The sequence below is a fragment of the Amphibalanus amphitrite genome, unplaced genomic scaffold (genome assembly GCF_019059575.1).
Source record: "Amphibalanus amphitrite isolate SeventyFive unplaced genomic scaffold, NRLGWU_Aamphi_draft 000516F_arrow, whole genome shotgun sequence".
In the NCBI taxonomy this organism is placed as follows: domain Eukaryota; kingdom Metazoa; phylum Arthropoda; class Thecostraca; order Balanomorpha; family Balanidae; genus Amphibalanus; species Amphibalanus amphitrite.
In genome coordinates this window covers 148,694-171,105 of record NW_024882010.1, presented here as the reverse complement: position 1 = coordinate 171,105, position 22,412 = coordinate 148,694, and the positions used below count along the sequence as shown (strand labels likewise).

The 22,412-nt window shown below is 47.0% G+C and overlaps 1 protein-coding gene across 1 annotated transcript in view; it reads left to right on the top strand.

Moving 5' to 3' along the window:
- The first annotated feature begins 288 nt into the window (after positions 1–288).
- Positions 289–22,412, top strand: part of LOC122393122 (zwei Ig domain protein zig-8-like) — a 35,373-nt gene continuing 13,249 nt past the window's right edge. Inside the window, exons 1-2 of the mRNA XM_043388792.1 lie at positions 289–496; positions 19,950–20,074. Of these exons, the coding sequence (XP_043244727.1) occupies positions 436–496; positions 19,950–20,074 (186 nt within the window). The 5' untranslated portion in view covers positions 289–435. The remainder of the gene's footprint in view (positions 497–19,949; positions 20,075–22,412) is intronic.

Genomic DNA, 22,412 nt, shown 5'->3' with positions numbered 1-22,412 from the left:
GCACAGCACAGTCATCCAGGCTGACATCATATCAGGAATAAAGAAGCCGCTGTGAACGTCAGGACAATACAAAAATTGACTGTGATTATTTAGAAAGGAAAACGAATCTAATTGCTCGGAAGCATGCTCCCCACAAACCGCGACTTGCATGCGCACTCCGTAGGTGATAAATGTACAATTTTTGCGACACCTGCATGAAAATACGAATGTCTTCCTGTATGTATATGCGTGACGTCACCTAACCTCGCTGCCCGGTCCGCCGGGCACAGCCCGCCTTCGTCGGTGCGCGGCCGGCGGCGGCGGGTCCAGTCCGGCTCAGCCTCGCCGCACTGTCAGTGCTGTGCCGCCGACCGCGCCGGCAGTGACCCCGCGCGTGTTGCAGTGTGCGTGTCTGCTTGTGTGCGAGCCCGAGGGCATGCCTATCCGGTGACCGAGATGAAGCCTCTGGAACTGATGCTGACCCTCACCGCCACTGCCCTGGCCGGATCGCCCGAGGGTAAGGGACATACTGCGCAGATTACAGTTCCGTCATTTTCCATCCTCAGGACAGTCAAATCCTTCACCACGCCGATCCGGACTGGATCTTAACCCGACAGAAGCAGACTGACGTGCGGTGAGGTGTTTGTTTGCGGGGTTTGTTGGCCAGTATTCAGTGACGGGCTTTAGTCCCGGCTCGGCGGCGCACCGGGGTGGCTACTGGCTGCCCAGACCAATGTCTCCCCCCATTCCTATCATCCTTTCGGACCTGAAAAGGGTTGGTTAGACAGAGAAGGCCTAACCCTATTAAACAAACTTAACAAATACAGCGCGCAGGCAGCAGCTCTGGATGGGTAAAGCACTGAACACTGAATAGTCCTTTGGTTTATTGCATTGGAATTATATGATATTTATTGGTGTGCTTTTATATAGGATCCTTTGGATGTTTTTAGTGACAGGGTTATCTGCACGGCATAAAGGTATTGATCTGCGAGGTGTCGTACCATCAGTGGATTTTGATCAGAATTCACTGTAATTTTTCCACCATTAGCCCATAATGAGCGCACGTTTAGCATCGAAATGCATATCATTTTGCAATAGTATTGTCAGGTGCAGCTTCAGTATCCATGGGGTCGGTACGAAGTCTACAGAAATATCATCCACAACTCATGAGGTCCAAAGTACCGGCGTGATGAAGGACGTGCAGGCTTCCCAAGGGGCCGTCAATCGTTATAATCCGTCTCCACGGTCACAAGAGGAGTGATGCTGCTTCATCAAGGTATTACGGCGGCTGCAGAAGCCAGTGAAATGCCACCAGAAGATGCTGTAGCTCCTTCGGTGGTCCTCATGACCAGTGAACTAACTACGCTGCCTTCTGACGGCAAGCCTTGCTAAATTTAGCCGTGCATCCGTTCCTGCCCATTTTAATTAACTTCTTACAGCCCTCTGGCTGTAAAGGCAAAATTCGCTCACATAGCGCACTATTCAGGGCTGCATTCTCTCCATATAACGTGTCTGGCGCCGAATATTCTCACCTCGCGGCAAAGCTTAATATCGTCCATGTTCTTGGAAGCCAGCCTATTGCCTCAGCGAAGTCATCTTCCGCTTGTAGCTAGGCGGCCGAAATTCATACCGAGCGAGCACAAACCTTTATTACTTCTTCAATAAATGCGATGGATCTTGTACCGTCCATTGTGGTTTTAAGTTTTGTTGCAAGTATAACAGAACCACACTTCTCTTGCATTGAAGTGAGGTGTGGCTATTTTCTTTAAGTCAAATCAAGCGGCTTGTGCCGACACTTGAAAATATTCAAATTCTGGAAACATCATAGCAAACATGAGGATACAATCCAATCGTTACAACCTAGGGTGCAAACATAAGAGTGCAAAGAACTTGTGGCTGAGATAACGGCATTCGCCGTGAAATCAAAGATCAAAGGAAGATGTTTTTGAATTCAACCGCTGGGTTCTCACAAATAAGTTTAGAGGGTATCATTTACCTATATTAAAATATGTCCTTTTTAGTGGTATACGGCAACAAAAACAGCAACAATCCCGGCAGCACGGAGTTTTTATATCACCATTCCACCAATGATAGATGTTGATGACCGCGTCTGTGGTGACCGGGCGATGGTGTGCTGTCCTCCGATAACCCGCTCTGCCCGGTTCCCTGCCATGTAAACAAGCTCGTCGATCAGTGATCCCACTCGGTGTCGATTTGCTGCCGGGTGGCTGCCAGACCGCGGGTAACCCCTGCGATGGATCGGCCCGGGACGCTGTGATGTAATCCTGATCTATCTTGATATGTTCGGTCACCCTCCAATGCATGCCATGCTGAGGAAGGTATTGTTATCGTTTTGGCAAAGATCAACGGCTATGGATTGAGTCCGTAGACGTGGATTAGAAATGCCTCTTTTATTCATGCCACATGGTAAAACAAACATTTATAAGCGTCATGAAGTTAATGAAAGTACAAGAATCGTGATTGGGCTTAAAACCGCGAATCTTTTCAAATATTTGACGGATAATTCACGGGATGATTATATTTTGGTCACATTTTAGATCACCCTCAGCTTGTGTCGACTCTAGACACTGTGATACAAAATAATCGATCTTTCACAACCAATTACATCGAACAAAAAATAAATTCAACACGAACATCTCAATTACAACACGATTCTTACAATGTGTCTACTAAGAATTACGCGCGCCTCACGTGCAAAATCACATGCAATCGAAGGTTCGACTCAACTTATGTCATGCCCATAAGAATCGTTTTGAAGCAGCTGGTCTCAGTCGCATATTCAGGGAAGCTATGTTAACGTTTTTGACCTACTTGCCATTTTAATTGTGATTTTTCCGTTTTTTTGTTATGATAGTGCTCTTTTACATATTACATATTCCTTGTCTAATCACGAATTGTTTTCTAGTTTAGCTGATTCTGTTTCACACTTACGCGTTAAATTTCGTTGATGAATTGTAATTATTCTGCAGCTGCAGCCTTTCCAGCGATGAGCTGTCATCCCCGGGTATTGGGCAATCGGTCAAACCGTGCAGCAGGGGTGCGCGGGGCGCCGCACGTGCCACTGTCCGCCGTCTCTCCGTTGGACGGATTGGCACACGGGGCTGGCTGACCGCCCTGGGAGACGGCACGCGTCCGGGGGCGCACACCCGAGACCTGTTTGATCGAAAACTCCCGCATTTGCGCTGTCAATCTTGGATGGGTTAATTGGAGCGGGTGAGTGACGTCGGTGCCCCGAATAGGCCAGAGCTAACGGAGTGACACTGCCCAGGCCCGCTGTGTGCCCTAAACAAACGCTGGGCGATTTAACAGACCCCGCGCCATGTCTGGCATTTGAAGGACGATGCTAATGAGCTGGGATCTATCGAACCAACGGGGAATGTATGCATTGCATAGCAAATAACATTCTGATCATGGCAATAATGTGCTATTTTGGTATCATGAGACGCACATTTCATGGAGAGTTTTGCCATAACGCCTTCCCGATAATTAGTTTGATTAAATTAGTTTGTGATTCAATCAACACCTTTTCAGTACATTAAATCAAATAAGATCGAGCTGATATATTGCTATCAAGCCTCTCCCTTTTACGTCGGATCGCCTAAAAATTATGTCAGCTGGAAAAAAAAAACTGGAAAAGTACGCGACGCCGCCAGCTCGCCCTCGTCGTCATAACAAGCCACCAGCCAGCGCCAGCGTCAGCATGACGACAACGCTACATGCTGAGACAAAAACCTCGCGACGCCGGTCCGCCCTCGTCGCCACCCGCTTCAGGGCCGCCAGCAGCCTGCGTCGGCATCCCGATGCATACACATGGCTCGCCGAAGAGCTAAAAACTCTGTGTCGCGGAGGGAGGGGGTAAAAACGTATGGCTGGCGGCAGGACGCCGTCGTACACGTGACGTGGACATTGACCAGACCACCACAGCCGGCGCTGAAAAAGCCCGTCGCGGTCATAACCGCAGGCTGTTTGAAAAAGACAAACACTTTTCGTATAAAAGATGTGTGCGCGGCGGTACAGGAGCAAAGTAGACCAGTCTGCGGCAGCCCCGACCCAGTCGACTTCTTTCCCTATAACCCCTCTATTCCAATCCTAACCTGTAAACGCTATCTCTTGGGCTGAGGTGAGCGGGGGCTATGCGACGGAGAGTCGGACTAATGCTGAATGAGTAATTGAATTGCAGAGACACACATCCAAACAAGTCGGTATAGAGACATATTTTCACAAAATTATCCGTCTTTACACATACAACATAAACCGATGGAAGAAAAAATGCAATGAAAACTTAACCACCTGCATTCATTATCGAAAGAAAACAAAATATCTAAGCAAATCTGTGTAATTTATCAGCACTTCAACGCATTCGTTCTTTCCGCCAAGTCATTTTGAGTAAATGCCACTGCTTGGGAAATCGGATAGTGGATTTGCATGACTATGCATTGTCATGTATGGTATGTAATAAATATAAACCGGCGAGAATTTATGTGACTGATGAGCTCTTGGCTACAGCTAGAGTAAGGGTATACTCCTTACGCGTAGTTATTCTTTTTAACCCGTGCCCCGTAGGGCTATCGGGGGACCCTACCACCCGTATGGGAAGGGGGGCGCTTCGGCCCCCCTAAGATCTCGGAAATTTACCGGCCGATTTTCAAAATTCAAACGGCTTTCGATAGCACCACTGCGCCGGGGAATTACCTTGTGACTCAATTTCATTTACCTCGGTCCAACTGATGACGTCACGAGTCAGGTGAAAGGTCGCATTTTCACCGTTTACAGGCATTTCAAGAAATGTTTTGTCTGTTATAACTTAAATGAACCATACACACATCATTAATGCCATAGGTACCAAATACACAAACTGAAGAATTCGTCCAGGTCACCTTACAGCTGTCAAAATGACAGCTATTGCAAATAATGCTACTGCCATTCGGTGCACATGACATTTATTGTCTGTAAACGCTCAACTGGCGAGGCACCTTGAAAGAAATTACAAGCGAGGTCTGAGGTTTATTGCATTTTTAGTCATAATGCAAGCGGCCACGTGCCATGAGCTTCTCAGATATTTGGCGCCATAACATCTGAAAACAATAAATTCCGATTTTACAGACCTAATACGCCACTCTTGCATGTTATGATTCTCTTCTTCCAAATAGCAGCGGCGGAAGGACCGTTGTCTGATTCACAGCATTGCTTGGATAGAGAACCAAGATGTTATTCCTTATCTCTTCAAGCTTGTGCGCATCTTCTGTGACATCGGCTGTTTGCTTTGTTGTGACACTCACCCTACATATAAAATACATTATTATTTATGATGAAGCATGCCGAAAACTTTGGCTTAAATGGGTAATTTACATGGGATAAGCCTGTAATAAGACTATGCAGATGAATGATGCGTAAACTTTAGAAGACAACACTCAACTGCGGAAAGGACAATGTTCTCTACAAGTGTTCTTCTATGAGAACCAGCATGGTAAATTAGTAAATAATGACTGGGAAAGGAATAGGTAGAGCTAGATAGACCCATAAAATATGGAGAGGCTCACGCATGATAATGGGACACTCAACGGCTTTGTCATCGGGTTGGGTGACGTGACCAATCGTTTGCCATAGTTAAAACAAATAACTAATTTATGTGCCTGCCACGGTAAAACTACGGCTGAATCGAGTTGGAGATGTTTTTGATAGCACACAAGTACTTTATTCACGCTCGGCTTTTTGTAAGTAATATCCCCAGTGGCGCGGGAACCAGAGGGGGGGGGGGCTAGCAGGGGCTGACTGCTGAGCCCCTCCAACTTTTTGGCAGGGGGGGGCTCGTATTCGTAATATATTTGAGCCCCTCCAACTGGAGGAATCGAAATAGGAAATCTACCGACAATTTCATAGATTCATATGCATAGGCGCGGGAACCGGGGGGCAGTGGGGGCAGCTTGTCCCCCACAACTCTAGGGCCGTGGGGGCAATGCCCCACAACTTTTTTATGTAAGGCCAGGAACCGTTGGGGCAGCCTGTCCTCCCCAAATTAAGGGTTGTGGGTCACAAAGGAAGAAAGCATGATAAGTGAAAAATTCACCTCTTTCACTGGCTCGGCACCTCATTTGGCATATTAAAACCTTTATTCCAGGCTTCCAAAACGGTAGTTTCTTCACTCAGCTGAGACGGAACACCTCACTTTTTTGCAAGTGTTTTTTTTAAAGTTCAAGGTGTGAAAAATAATTGGCCTAAAACCGGTGAGAAAACTACATTTGGGGGTATATAGGTTGATCTCTATATTATGGTGCAGCTCCCCCCCCCCCCCCCAGTCTGGAAGAAGTTCCCGCGCCACTGAATATTCCGATATGATGGATATGTGTGTTGAGAACGTTTTATATCCAAATGCGGTACCAGTTGGGTCAATACAATATGAGTGCTCATGAGTCGCCTCTGGCCTACAATATATGTACACTTGCCTTGCTCACTCATGATTATTCTTCACAATTTCGGCGCTTCAAAACTGGGCAAACTATCCTCCTTCTAAATTCTCATTCAGGCGTCTGATTATTACGTTGTGATAAGCCGGCCATTTCGCATAAACTAGAGCCGGCGGCTTGCGGAAAAGCTCGCGGTATCAACTCCCGCTGAAACTGGCGACCGTCCGAACGGTCCCAAACTGACGCGCCCCGCCTATGGGAACAGTAAATCCGCCCAGATTGCCTGCTTAGATTATGATCCGGCGAGTGTGTTTTACGAGACTGGCCATGGATTAAGTATTGGCCTAAATTGCCCAATATGCGGTCAGGCCAAGCTTTTGTGACGTCATCAGAACATGTGACGCCATGAAAGTGATGGACAATATTACGGTTGAGTGGATAGGTTTGGGTTTTGTTTGACGACGGGAGTAAGTGGGCCTTTTCGAAAACACTTCCATCTAAAAGGATAAAATTGCATTGGTTGCGAATTAAAAAACACATGAAAATTCCATACGATACATTTATGAAGTACTTAAGCCAAATAAGGGTGTCGAAAAAAGTTGCTTGATTGAGCTATAATTTTGTGGGAGAATAATGATTATTTGTGCCACTTTTATGTTTAAATGTTGAGTACCAAACTGCATCAACTGGCAGGCATCGTGTGTTTTTTTTGTGCTCGCAAGTAACGGAATAGAAGTTTAGACTTAGCGCCTAACTGCGACTTTTTTTGCGCGAAGGCGGGGTATATGACCCTGTTTGGACGTGGCATCCAGGAAACGCAGAATGACGGGCTGTGTGATTCAACAAGATGTCACTACTCTGTGTGGCTGGATGCTTTTAACCAATATTTGGTGGAGTTGGTTAAAAAGCAATAGCGGAGAAGCAAAATATTTTCGCTGCTGTTGTTTTCGATATCACTTAGAGGAATAAAGTATTTCTGAAATATTGGAAAGAGATCTGAATAGCCTGTTGAATTTCATGGAATCTTTTTGCGTCTTTGGTTTAATTTTGTGCATTCATGTGGCGCAACTGAATAACCATTGACCAATATCGCCTTCACATCGGAAGCAGCATCGCACGGTGTATTCGCAAATAGCCATCACAGCGCAATCTCATGGCGAAAATAGCACTCACTCCCACCGAAAGCGTCTGCGAGCTTCCGTTTGTATCTCTCAATTTGCCTATCTCATTTTGCCTGAACGAATATCGATCCAGTTCAGAGACAAATAGCGTGTCGCTGTCGGGCCAGCGACTGAACGATAAATCGGAGGACGGGTCCGCGGCTGCTGCGGGGGTCGGCAGTGGTCGAACAGACGTTGGCCAGCGTTGGCCATGTCTGGCCCAGACCCCCAGCAGATGTTAGAACCGGCTTGGTAAGGGGAGTTGGGTGCTGGGAGGTGAAAATATCTGGCGCGGGCCAGATTTCTGGGTGAAATACCACCTAACGGGAAAATTATTTGGCAGTTTCAATTTGAACCACACCAAAGTTGGCAGCTATTATGGAGAGGGTGTTGAAATTAATTGTGATCCTTTGATTTTTGAAGCTGGTTTAGCAAAGTTGTCTTGCTCACTAGTACTCGAAGACGCAAACCGGGAAGGTTTGGGAAGGCTTTGATTAGTCTAAACTTTTGACGATTCTCTTTTTTATTTGTTTTCATAGTCAAGTCATCGCTCAAACTAAGTAATAGGTTTCAGTTTTATGACTTAGAATGCTCTTGTAAACAATTTTTGTTAATAAAATGCGTGGGTATCTAGAAAATTTATCGATAAATCGAAAAATATGACATAATATGCGTTTTAAAATGTACATTACCTTCGAATGCTATGTAGTTAGCTGACATATAGGACACAGCAACTTGTATATCCAGTCCAATTTTTAATGGCAAATACCTTAAAGCTGCTACGCGTAAAATTGAACAAACAGATTTTCTGTAATATTTAGATATGCACATACATCATATCGCATATATTATATAATGTTTTCATAAGCAAGTTTGCGATTGGCTGCTTTGCATACAACCAACTAGCAATCAACGAAGCGTGATGCATTTTTATTGGATTTTTCTCTTTCATAATTGTTAACTCTGTAGTAAGCTAGCCCTGGTGCAAGTGCGGTTGCCTGTTGCATGAGCTCCAGCATAACGTTTGCTTTCTTTCATTCGCTGCTCCGTCGCGTCCAGACCTTATTTGGCGTGCTTCGTATGCAGCGTGTTCTCTGTCCGGACATATCAGGGCCCAGGAAATGTCCAGCAGCACATCTTCGTGAGACCGCTATGGCCGCCGAATACAAACGACCGCGAGTGCCAACGAAATTCCGAAACTGTTAAAGTGATGATCCTACTCTCTGAGGGGCGTCATGATACCACATGCAAATTTTATCAGTCTGCGGCTCCTCCCGCTGTAGAAACTCAGGACGGAAATGAGCTTTAACTTTGTAAGGCCTCTGACCTCTTCGAGCACTACACATGAGGGGTGTGTGGGATGTATCTTGTCGTCTGCTGGCTTATCTTAGCCTTCGGAATGAATTATGTATTGCATCTTTGAGACCGGGGGACTTCACTAGGTCATGGATGCATTATCGTATGTTTAACACATGAGGTGGCAGGAGCACCGTCACTCAGTCTACGCGGCAAAGTGGCTGGCTCGGATGATCTGTTGTCATATTACATAAATAGTAAATCATACTTTCAGTGGCGATGGCGCAACGACGGACTGTATCGATCGGGCGATCTCGGCCTATTGGAGGGAAGGCTGAACATCAAATGAAAGACACTCGATAGAAAATGATATGAAAGAATCGGCGTCCGTATATTATGTGTCCTTTCAAATGCATTTATTTGTATGAGCATGCTCTTAGTTGCTTGAGGTTCGATCGATCTACCAATCCAACATGGCTCGAATACTAACGTTTGCCTAATCATTGAATTTTTTCCATTCCTTAGTCACATCCACCGCTAACAGTATCTCAGCCGCGCCTCCGCCAGCTGTATTTTCGGTGCCGGCTTACCGAGGGCTGAATCGATACATCCGCATATCCGTCTGTGAACCGCTCTGTCGCCTCCGGGGCCGACTGCAGCACATCAGAGCGGCCCGAAATGACCCCATCTGACGGCCGAGGTCACTGGCGAGCCGTCCCGGTCGTCGCCGAGGTCCGCCCTCCTCCATAAATGTATGGCCAACCGGCGCGGCGCCGTGCAGGGAATGTAGCACTAGCAGTCGCTCCAGCGCGCATCCATCAACCGGATCTCGTTCAATAGATTACGCTGCAATGAGTCCTTGGCAGGAGTGATGGTATTGCTGAGATTGTGGTACTATAGGTGAATTTTAGCCGCAACAGGTGGTTGTGGTCAGGTGGTCCTGATACCGTAACGATAAAGCTCAGTCGATAGGCTTTGAATCATTCTCTCTAATGCGACACTTGATGCTCAGGTGCTGATGATCATGGTTTAGTCTTGTCCGCGTCCTTTAAATAGTATTCAATGTTGACGCCTTGATAAAATTGTTATGCGTTGTCATATTAGCAAATCCAGGCTATCAGAAGTGCCAACAGTGGTTAATTACAATAGCTAGTCACTAGTCAGAAAGGCATCTGTAAACTTTCCGTACAAACACGACATTTATTTTCAATTCCCATATCTTACCGAAATATATTTCGTAAGTTGATCCAAGCTGTTGCCAGATGAGCTTTAGTGCGAGCTAGGAAGTGGTTGGATTATATTCGCTAGCCGAGTACACAGATACGGACGAAATTAAATCGTCTCACCGGCATACAAACTAGGCTCAAACCTTACGCACTGTCGGTAAAAGCACCGCCTATGTGATATATCCTCCCAGCGAGCCGGAGACCCACTGTATCAAATAAGTGCGTCTGATATGGCATTCCAAATATTGCAATCCATAATCGTGCCTCCACACATGCTCATATACATTGGTTGGTTTCTTATGAGGAATTGATCATTGCTTGTTGGTTATAACAAATAAAATTGCGCCACTCCGTCGGCTCTCTTAACTGGCTCATGACCTACGACCATGTTCATTTCTCTCTGGAGCACGTCCGACCATAACTCCTTTGTGTGATGGGTGAGCAGTTCCGCCTGCGTGTTCCTCCAGAGCCGATCGATGTTGACCCGGCGGCTGTCAATAGTGGGCCTCGCCGACCACTGGCGGGCATTTGCCTTGCCGGCGGCAGCCTGACCGCCGAAAGGGTCAGCCAATGGACCCACTGATGGTGCTGCTAACCACGGGTTACGGGCAACCACGCAACCCGCCAGACGGCCAGTCGGGTCACTCCGATGGGTCTGCCGCGCAGCAAGAGCTAAAGAACAAGCGGCGGAGTGGATTAATTTGCTGGCTAACTAGATCTTGAGTTTCAGTGTTTGTTGGGATCAAATATTTGCGAATAAGGAGGTTGATGATTCTTTTTGGTAGTTCTGGTGACGATCGCAATCAACAATGAACCATTCAAATAGGCCGATCCGCCTTCTTTGTCCACTGTTGGCCATTCATGCTTTACCCAGCCAATTATCGACATGTAACCAGTGACTGTTGGACAAATTACCCACCATCGCTCACCAACCGGTCACTTACAAGAATTTGCTGAAAATCACATACCATATAGATCACCGCCCAGCTGCAGCAACCGACAATAGACCACTGATCGCGACCAGCAAACCAATGACATTGATAATTAACCTGCAACCACTGACAATCGACCACCGAACACTGACCAGCAACCCCTGATCACGTATCAATGGCCATCGATTACCACCCACCATAACGTAGCGCGACTTCCTAGTCAGCCTTCGAGTGGTGAGGGATGCCAGGCAATGTCTGAACCCTGAAGCTAGTCCAATGTTCTGTTCTCCTGCCATCCTCGTCATCTTGCTTTTCTCAGACGTCGAGTTCTGTGCAGCGTTCATAAACATTCCCTCAGTAAGGGAAGGGAGAGGTCAGTCTGGCACTCTTCACGTCCTTCCAAACTATATGCAATCACGGAATCAGCAAAAGCTACAAGAGTGTCGCAAACAACTGCTGTTTTTTATGAAGAGCACATGATGCAAGTGCCAAGCTTTGGTGAAACGAGACAATACGCGACCACCCGGGATTTACTGAGAGTTACAGTTGGGTCGCAATGAAACAATACCCTCAAAGATCCCGCGCTGAGCCGCGGGGATCGTGTAAACTGTAAAGCCACTGCATATTATGCACTGACACTAGGACATCAGAAGTGCCTACATTGAAATTACATAAACCCTAATTGATGTGATCTGGTTCCAACTGCAGCATTGCGACAGCGCTGACGTTGCAGCCGATCCCGAGAAGCACCTCCGTCGTGTCGCAGTCAAACTTTCCGTGGAACGTTAATATGCTCATCTGCGGAATACGTTGAGTTTCACCGGCGCGGAGCGGAGCGATGTCGGCTCCCACGTCAATCGGAGACGCTGACGGCAGGGCGAACTGTCATGGTCGATTGTGCTGCGATCGGCCAAACGATTTCGACTGACGGGCCGCGAACGGTCCGGCCGACTGGTGAGCTGACACACTGATTGACACGCTGACTGACGCAGCGACAAAATGGCAGCCTACCCGGCGGATAGATTAGGCGATTTGGTGGAGCTCGGACGAGCTGTGAATTCAGCGTCAACTGGCGAATTTCACAGATCAGCTGCTGTCTCGTTTCCGGCGCCAAATGTTAGGTTGTTTTGTATTTGTTTGTTTGTTTGTTTTGTTGGGTTAGGCCCTTTCGGTCGTCAAGACCATTGCAGAGCCGGAAGGATGATAGGAATTAGGGGGAGACATTGGTCTGGGCAGGCACCCTAGTGAGTCGCCGGGGCTGAGCCCGTCCAGAGGACAGGCCACCCAGCCCCAAGGCACTCACTGCACCCGGCTACGGGGTGCGCTCCCTCGGGAGCAGCGGTGCCGCTCCAAGGGAGCAGCCCGCATGAGATAAAGTTGCCTGTCCAGCCCGGAAGGGGGTTGCGGCGTGGAGGAGAAGGATTTCAGTATCCTGAGGATAGAAGCACGGAACGGAGATGGTTGTTTTGTATTGGCGCTTGGTAAAAGGCTTCTTTCCGCTAGGTCGGGGTGTTTGGTTTTACCCCAGTTAATGTGTAGACGGTCAATAGTGGCTCAGTTGACAGTATTGTGAGTCACCTCGAGCCAGGTTAAGCCGATCGGCACACACCGTCCCTAGCGTCGTGACTTCTGATGGCCAGACAGCAGTGCAGGTCGGGTAGGTTATAGGATGGGGTTCTGTGGGTGAAGGCTTGCTTGGACGCTTGGGTTGACATGGCAGAATACGATTCAGATATCAAAACAACCTTCGGGTACTGGATCAGTTGAGCAATATTCATATCCAATGAACTTTCCATAAATATTGTAGGCGCCTATTAGCCTATTAGTGCATTATACAATACTATACATATTCATTCATTATTATCCATTCTGGCAGCCCTGGCAGATTGAGATTGAGTTCATATCGCAGAATCACACTCTCCTTCTTGTTGAGGTAGTCCTGGGCAATTGAGCTTCTCTGAAGCTTATCGCGTCTCACTGGATCCTACTATGTTACATCATAAATGTACCGTGATGGGTCTCGCTGGCAACTAGCGCTACCAAATCTGGCCAGATGGCAGCCCCGGGGGCTATGACTGATAAGGTTATTGCCCATCGGTCCCCGAGATCACATCATCTGTCAAAAGAGAGCCTGGCCTAGGTGCTTCCCGATGCAGAGGGGGCGGGGTGGGTGGGAGATTACATAAAGATCACTTTACGTAAGCTCCGCCCCTATCGCTAGCCCTCTGTTGCCATAAGCTCCTGTCTCTAAGCCAAGGATTTGAATGGGTACCTACTGTATAGTTATTTGATCTAAAAAAATGCTCTGAGCTTTTATCAGCTGGAGAGCAATGTGAAGAACGCATAAGTAGTTAAATGCACTCACAACCAAAACGATTCTCTATTCCCTTTGATCATGGTGTGTCATGCTCCTATACCTAACTCTGCCGTTTTCCTGGCGGAATGCCCTTAAGATACTCAAATGATTCCTCAAATGATTCCTTTTAAGCATATCAGGGGTTTTGGTCTAAAACAACACCCTGATCATTTTCTTCGAACATACCCAAACTATACCCTCATTCTTTACATACCTCCCTTGAATTCTTCTAATATACCCTAGTGTACAGTCTCTGCCGCTACTGTCAGATACCGTACCTGTGCCGCTCGGCGCCTCCGGCGGTGACCGGTCGGCGGGCCGGGACTGGCCGGCCGGGCGGGCGGGGAGGACGGGCAGTCGCTTCCTGGACGTGTTGCTGACCACTAATACAGCACCAAACGCGGTGCTGTCTTCGCTGAGTGCGTGTGGGCGGTGCGACGACATAACAGGCAGCTATAAGCTTGTTTTGACGCGCGGTATGGGCAGCTATAACCAGTCGCGGCGCAAGTGTGTTTGAGCCAGGTGATTCGCAATTGCCACCCAATCAGCATACTGCAGTCCAGTGCCGGCAGTGACGTACATGACACGTGATCAGACAGCTGGACCGAAAGCGCGCCAATTTTCAAAGGGTTTGAGCGCGCCAGTTGAGTTTGAGCGTGCAGTGGAGTTAAGGACGGTTGTGCTCAGCGCGGGTGATAGCGGGTGTGTAGTGTGTTCATTGATCATTCGAGCAAAGGACGTCGTGGAGGACATCGAAAGCACAGCTGTGGAACCCAGAAAAGACTAAACCTGCACGACAACGACTTTGCGGCGTGCCGGAAACCGGAAAATTCACCCGAGAGACCCTTGGTGGGCGTGTTTGCCCGCACCCGGTGTAGATCTGCATGACTATTTTACGGTCAGCGCCCGGACCCGAGCAGTGCGCAGTATCTGGTCCTATTATCCCTTTTACAGGGTCCGGCATATAAGTTTTGTCTTGTAAAAATGTGTCGTGTAAGCTGCTTGGTGAAAGTCAGCAATTGTTACAGGATATGCAATGCTCTAATGACATCTCTTTGGTAATGAACAGTTATTTAACATACACGCCATTTTTGCGTTGCTGAAACCACCGTTGATTTTCGTGTTTTATAACCGAAATAGATATCAAACATCCATTCATGATGATCTCAGATTTACTTATCCCAAGTTGCGTCTTATCGGAAGAGAAGCGGTGAAGCTATGTCCATGCTATTGTCGTACCAATGTAAAACATGAATAATAATAAAAGACCAAATGTCTGTGAGTTTTGGATGTGTTACGATATATAAAGGGAAATCGGACGAGGGAGCTGAGAGTAATGAGACAGTTTCTGAGCAAGTTCTACGACGAATATACCTAGGGCATTATAATTTTCCCTTCTGGGTTTATGTGGGGTCTAATGCAAGAATACATTGAGATCAGTGATGGAAATCACAGAATAATACGGGAGTGTTAAGTGGTATAATGCGAGTATAGTTTGCAAAATATTCCCCTTATACGCTTAGAAGGAATACTAGAGGTTTCGATGTAAGGGTATTTTGGTAGATTAAAAGGAGTGTACTGTGGGTATGGCAGGGAATAGAACAGGAATCATATTCCTTTCCTCTTCGGTACTTATTAGGGTATATTAGAAGAATTCAAGGGAGCTACTTAAAGAACAAGGGTATAGTTTGAGTATATTCGAAGAAATGATCAGGGTGCTGTTTTAGACCAAAGCCCCTAATATGCTTAAAAGGAATCAAAAAGGTTTTCAGTGTAGGGTATATTAGAAGAATTTCAGAGCGATATTCAAAGAAAGTGTATTTGGGGTATATTCGGAGAAATGATCAGGGTGTTGTTTTAGACCAATTCCCCTAATATGCTTAAAAGGAATCAAAAAAGCTCTCAGTGTGGAAACTGATTTTGCCTCCTTTCCATTATAAGTGTCTCTTACCAATAGGTATCTGTTTCAGAATCATTTGTTATTCTTAATAAAAATTAAGAGAAGGTAGATTTGCAGTGAGGCATCCAATAGGTAATGAGCTGATGTGTAACTATTGTATTGTATTGTAAGGCTTTTACATGCAATTATGAAAGCGACGTTCTTACATTGTCAGAGAATAATCAGACTTCATTCGAACCAATGGTTAAATTTTGGTGTAATTATTCATTTATTTCGAACCATATCTAGGTAATAAAAAAATGTCTGTCAAGATAGTGATTAGAAGTGGTTCTAGAAACAATGTTAGCACTTGACACAACGGCGCGCCAGGACGATGGGTGCCGCTAGGTGCTGCGTGGGTCATTACGGAAGCGTTAACGCGCAATAAGCAACCGTAAACGGGCCACCGGCTGTCGTTAGCAGTTAGCGCCCACCACCGCCGGCGCTGAACAGTTCGCGGCTCACTGCGCTAAAGAAATGAAGCAATGTGACTCGCTGGGCGATCCGCGTTGCCTCTCCTGTCGCCAGTCCCACCCCTCTCCGCTGAATGGCCCCCGCCAGGCCGCCGCGCGGGGCTGGCGCCCATTGGCGTCCCACAGCAGCCAGCGACCAGCGGGTGCTCGGAACGTCTGAGGACCAGTCAGCGCTGCCGCAGACGGTCATCCGGCGTCCGAGGCTGGTTTATGTGTGAGACAGCCCGGTGCTGCAGACGGGGCTACCACAGCGGCCGATTGAGGCTATCTGGGGAGGCGATCCGAGGCTGGAGATATGATTGGAGCGATGTGAGATCATGCCGCCAAACGGCTTTCTTGAGTTGTGATTTAGTTTAAATTGGGACCTTTTTTCTCACTTGCCGAGAAGTGCCTGTCATCAATGGTTTTCGTCCAGAATGAGTAGCCGCTGCTCTGGATGTTTTGGGAGATTTAGTGACGGTGGGGCTGCTGATAGACGGCGGTCCTAAATGGTCTGACTGCCCACGTTTAACGATTTGTTGGACTTGGTGTAGCACATTATGTTTTGTCATTTATTGGCGATCATTCATGCAATCAAATCACCATAATTCATTCGCAACTTAGAGCGAGATGATAAGCGGCTAACCTGCGCGGAACACAAGAGATTGGCCACAAACATTGACATTATATCATTTATAATTGCCAAACTTGGATATTAGTCGAATCAAGGGTAATTAATATTTTGATAAACATAATGGATGCAAAGTTAGCTATTTGGAGCGGCCGGGGTGATTAATGGAAATAAACGCATCAATTATAAAAGTTTTTCTTGGTCAACCAATTGCTACGCCAAATAATCCACGAGCCTGTTGCAATGCGAGCGAGCGTATAAATTTTATTGTCTTCTGCTGTACTACTGGAACAGCAAAGCATTTGTGAACTTGTTGTCACTACCGTTCCCGAAATCCCAATTTATATCTTACTAGAGGTACAGGTTTACGCGATAACTGTATGTTTTGATTTATGTTATGTTACGGGTGCATTAGTTTGGGTGATTGACTTGTATTTTTAGATGTATTATTTGGATAGATTTGGGTAGCTGTTTTTAATTAAACTGTAAGGGTTGGTGATAGGTGCGGGGTGTTCAAGTGTTTTATATGTTAGGCCCTTTTTGAACTTAACCCTACCCCTACCCTACCCTACCCTACCCTACCCTACACTACCCTACCCTACCCTACCCTACCATACCCCTACACTACCCTACCCTACCCTAACCTACCCTACACTACCCTACCCTACCCCTACACTACCCTACCATACCCTACCCTACCCCTACACTACCCTACCCTACCCTACCCTAACCTACCCTACACTACCCTACCCTACCCCTACACTACCCTACCCTAACCTAACCTACCCTACCCTACCCTACAATCCCCTACCCTACCCTACCCTACCCTACCCTACCCTACCCTACCCTACCCTACCCTACCCCTACACTACCCTACCCTACCCCTACACTACCCTACCCTACCCCTACACTACACTACCCTACCCCTACCCTACTCTACCCTACCCTACGCTACCCTACAATCCCCTACCCTACCCTACCCTACCCTACAATCCCCTACCCTACCCTACCCTACCCTACCCTAACCTACCCTACCCTAACCTTACACTACCCTATCCTACCCTACCCTACCCCTAGCCCTACACTACCCTACCCTACCCTACTCTACCCTACCCTACCCTACCCTACCCTACAATCCCCTACCCTACCCTACCCTACAATCCCCTACCCTACCCTACCCTACAATCCCCTACCCTACCCTATCCTACCCTACCCTACCCTACCCTACCCTTCCCTACCCTACCCTACCCCTACCCTACCCTACCCTACCCCTACCCCTACACTACCCTACCCCTACACTACCCTACCCTACCCTACCATACCCTACCCTACACTGCCACCGACAATCCAAGTTTCAGCTAAATCGGCCCAGAAACGGCTGAGATATTGCAAGAACAAATTTATTGTATTTACTGGCGAATCCTCTTGGCGAGCGGTGCCTTGTGTCGGCCTTCGTTGTCAAAGGTCAATGACCTGCCGGCTCTGATGCTTTTCACTCAGTTTTGCAAGCGAACAACTGAGCCTAAAGCACATGCTTTCTGCTCGGCGCCGGTCTCGGCCGCACCACGTGCACACCGCTGAACCCACACCCTCGAAAATTTAATACGACAATTGAGTGCACGCGTCCGACTTACAGCGAAAATTTCATCCCCGTAGCCCTTACCGTTCCCGAGCAATAGCCTGTTGCCGATTCTAGTGTAAACCCTATGGCACACCACGTGAGCACGCGCCACGGGCGCACCCCCGGCCGCATCGTGCCCAAAATTTAATACGACCTGTTGAATGACGCGACCCACGAGTGGCAAAAATTTCACCCTCCTGCGTCAATCGACGGCGCCGTAATAAGCCATTTTGGGAGTTACCCCGACGGCGGCGGACTTTTTAGGATTTATAATATAGATCTGAACTTCCTCTTCATTACCCTCAACCGTAATATCATGTGGCTCTTCTGCGTGTTTCGCCGGGCCTTGTCGAATGATGAATAATAAACAAATACAAATCATATTTGGAGTTTCAAAATGAAGCCGTGATTGCTGGTTGACTTCCGACAAAGGTGCCAGCCGTCACGCTAGACCCGAATTCGCGCCCATTTCTCCACTTTTCACCGGGAGCGTGGTCAAAGCGCGCCAAACTTCCCCCGTCATTGTCGGCTGACCTTTGGAAGTTCAGGAAGCGCTCCGTGGATTGGGAGCTCTGCCCATTACTGGCCTCGGCGCTATAACGGCACGTTCCATTGGCATCAATTGGCGGCCAACTATTTCGGCTACGGCCTGTATTAACGGCGGCTAATGCTGGACGGTGCGCCGGCGACGCTACGGCCATAGACAGTGATTTGGGACGGTCACGAACGTCTGTCGCTTTGGGCTGTGAGCTGCACGCGGTTTGTGCGTGCTTCTGTGAAAGGTTTCTGAACGAAGGTACTATAAAATCTGGGTGTAAACTAATGACAGAGCAGGTCGATTTATGTAGCCTCTCTTGATATAAGCCAAACGGATACGAACACAAGAAGCTAGTTCGATCAGTGGTACCTTTCAAACGAGCTCAGAAATAAAGAATGTGACAATTGGTACATTTTTGTATTTCGATACTTGGGAAAAAATAGTGCTTGTTTGCGTTGAAAAACCATATACCTCCCCGTGACAAGCCATTTTATTTCATTTCCTTTTATGAGGGTGTGAGTTACGGAAATGAAAGAGATCCTGAAAATTGAGTGTCCAACTAGGGGTGGAAGGGAAGGGAATGACAGTGATATTTCAGCTCTGTAACATTGATTTACATATGCTGTCCACATTAGCATGTATGTATAACTTTTTTTGTTCGTTGGACTTCTTATAGCTCATAAAAAGCTAAGGTGGCAGAAAATGAACCCTACCCAATTAAGGCTTCATAATTTTCAGTCCCTCTCCATGTAACGAGCTGACATTCGATGTATAATGGCAGTCAAATGCATAATAAGCTATTAAGCATACATTTGCTCGACTTGCGGCTATTTGGAGCGCGCCGGTCGATAAAACATCACGCTCATAGTTCGATGAATGGCACTTTGACCGGTGGATGCACTCTGAGAATTAAACATTCAGCTCTGTTGGCAGAACAGATCGCTCAAGTGTTTGCATATGAAAGCACTTGTCGATATGTTCATAGAAACTTAAAAGGCAAGGGTGGCCAGGTCTCAGGAGCATATGCATATTGAGAACCTCGAACTAGACCAGTTGGCATTAAGTGAAGGCACTTTGAACTTCTGCGCAAAGAGATTCAGGAACACGGCTTCAGAGTACCCGCATGATAAACGATGTCATGACATTTAACATTTCTCAGCATGGTTGAGCAACTGCCGCTGCCATCAAACCGTCATTTATCCATTATTTTAACACCTTACATCGCGTATTTTGCGAAGCGTGTTCGATACTCAGTTCATCGTATCATTGATCAAGCGCAGGAGGCGTAGCTAATCGCGAAGCCGCCGCAAATGACGTCAAAACGCAGACCCGTGATCACGATCATCCGATTCTAAGTGTACATACCTGAATATATGTGTGTGCCTTCCTTTCAGATGGGTGGCTTCAGCAAGCATTCCAATCGCCTCATTTTGACACGACCACACCCAGAAACGTCACTGCACTGGTCGGTAAAACGGCGCACCTTCACTGCAAAGTGAAGCGGCTCAACAACAAAACGGTATGCGAACCTGGAAATGCCGCTTCGTGCCAAACGTCACGAATCAGAACCAACGAATCAGAAGCTCAAGTTCAGGCACATGTTTCTCTGTGTATGTAGGTACCTATGTGTGGTTCAACTCCTCTCTATGTACTCAACTCAGCTCCAACATCTCCTATGAACATATTCCGTACCTACAATATTGAAAATTTGTGAGGGGACATCCTCTCTCTCCCGACTGGGTAACGATGTCTGCAAACGAACCAAAGTACAAATTCTAGGTTTTATTCGGATGGAAAGTGCAAAATGTTATCCTAATTTCTAATGTGCGAATGTTTGACTAACGTTTCCAGCAGATTTTAAAGTCTTATCGTTTTGTACTGCAGCGTCGCGGGGTCGGACCCATGTCGTGCAGAGCCGATTTACGGCCAAGCCCGCTGCAATACGGGATTTATGGGGGGATTTCTCGGACCGCTCGGACTCGAGATCTCGGATTTCTCAGACAGAACGGACCGCACCTCAGGTACAATGGTGACGCTGTGTCGAAAAAAAACGGTGGAATACAACTAACGAGGCATCGCTGCCCTCATTTGCACTACTATGAGATTTAGCCGAAATTCACTTTCATAGAAAACAGACCCCAAAACTTTTTGGATGTTCATATTTTTCACGAATCATTTCTCAACACCATAAGAACCATACATTAATAAGTTAGAAACAAAAGAATATAAAAGTTTTGAGTAGACCACTCTCCGCATATGATGAAGACTACATGAGTTGAATTGATTAATTATATTCACGCAAAGTAAGCGTTTAGGTAACATGTGACGGGGAGGAAACCAATAACAAAGAAATGGGTTTGGTCTTGCGTGTCACAACGTGAGTTGTACTTGGCCTGCTGGTGTGAGGAAGGAACGGGATGCATTCTACCCATCTTGTGAGGAGTTTTCTATATCTAGTATTATCGGATAGCAAGTCCTTACCATTTTGGTATCGTTTGAATTGACATTTATTCAAAGCAGATGGCGCTGTTGGATATTGGATATTAACTATTGGGTGGACAAATTATTGGATTGGACTATTGGACAGCTCAAGCTGTAATCCTCCCGATGAATGTTTGTGTCGCAACAGAGGCGGTTTCATGTGTCTGTGATAAGACTCGGAAGCATTACGTTACATAATTGAAACTAAGAACATGCAGGGAATTTGCGGAATCCGATGAGTTTGAGCTATATGCTGCCGCTTTTGGCGAGACAGTGCGGACATGATGTTCAATTATGCAAGATCCGTGAGAGCCGAACTGATGTCAATTTGAGCTGAATGGAATTAATGCCCGCACTGAGAAACACCAGCTAATGAAATGGAATGCAGGCTGTCATCAAGTTCGACTTAGGACTTAGGAGTAAGGCAACGTTATGTGTAGGTGATTAATGGGATGATAGTCGAACAATGTCAGGCATCAAAGAGGATGGGCAGGAGGCAAGGAGGAGCAGGAGCTTTCTTAAAAGTGATCATGGCCAGTTGAAGGGAAGAGTACCTAAATAATAACAATATTATACATGAGGGCACTACAGGGATAACTGTAAATACTGTAAATTAATGTTATCTGTAAATAATGTTCTGTATCTAACTGTAAATGAATCTACCAGTGACCTCAGCTTATTGTAGGTAATATTGACGTCTAGTATTCTAGTCTAGCCAGCTGTTTTACGTGCCCGTCTGGAATGATTGGCAGGGCTCGTCACCCGTCTACATCCAGTGCTCCAGGGTAACGCAGCGAGTTCAGTTGTTTGTCCTGTCGTTTGACGCCATTCCGGCGATGCTATCGCACTCTGGCTCCAGTTAAGCAGACTGGCAGCAAACAGCGCGCTCGTTAACGCTAATGAAAGCACTCCTGACGATGAAGGCAAGTGTTGCCATTATTAAATGGCTGCCTCCGAGCCAAGGACTGCTCGAGTGAAATATCCGGCACTTTTCCGTAAGCCGCATGTGTCAGGCACCGACTCAAAATAGCCCTCCACAACAGCTCCGCTAAGTCCATTGATCACATCCAAATATGCCGAATATTCAAACGGGTGACCCCAGCTGCTGAGATGTCTTATCGTCTTAGAAGGTCACCTGCTTCCCATTGAGGTATTTAACCTATATGGCGGGTCCTAGTGCAACGACCGACTAACTAAATAGAGCAAAATTATCAAAGTAGTTGTATTAGGTACAGCTCATTAGACCAAGGGCTCCACCAGGGTTTCAGGATTGGGGGAGGAGTAGAATCCAAAAATGCACACTCTTATACATAACACTGCATTACGGAAGTGTAATTATTGAGGGGGGGGGGGGGGTCCGGACCCCCGCGACCTTC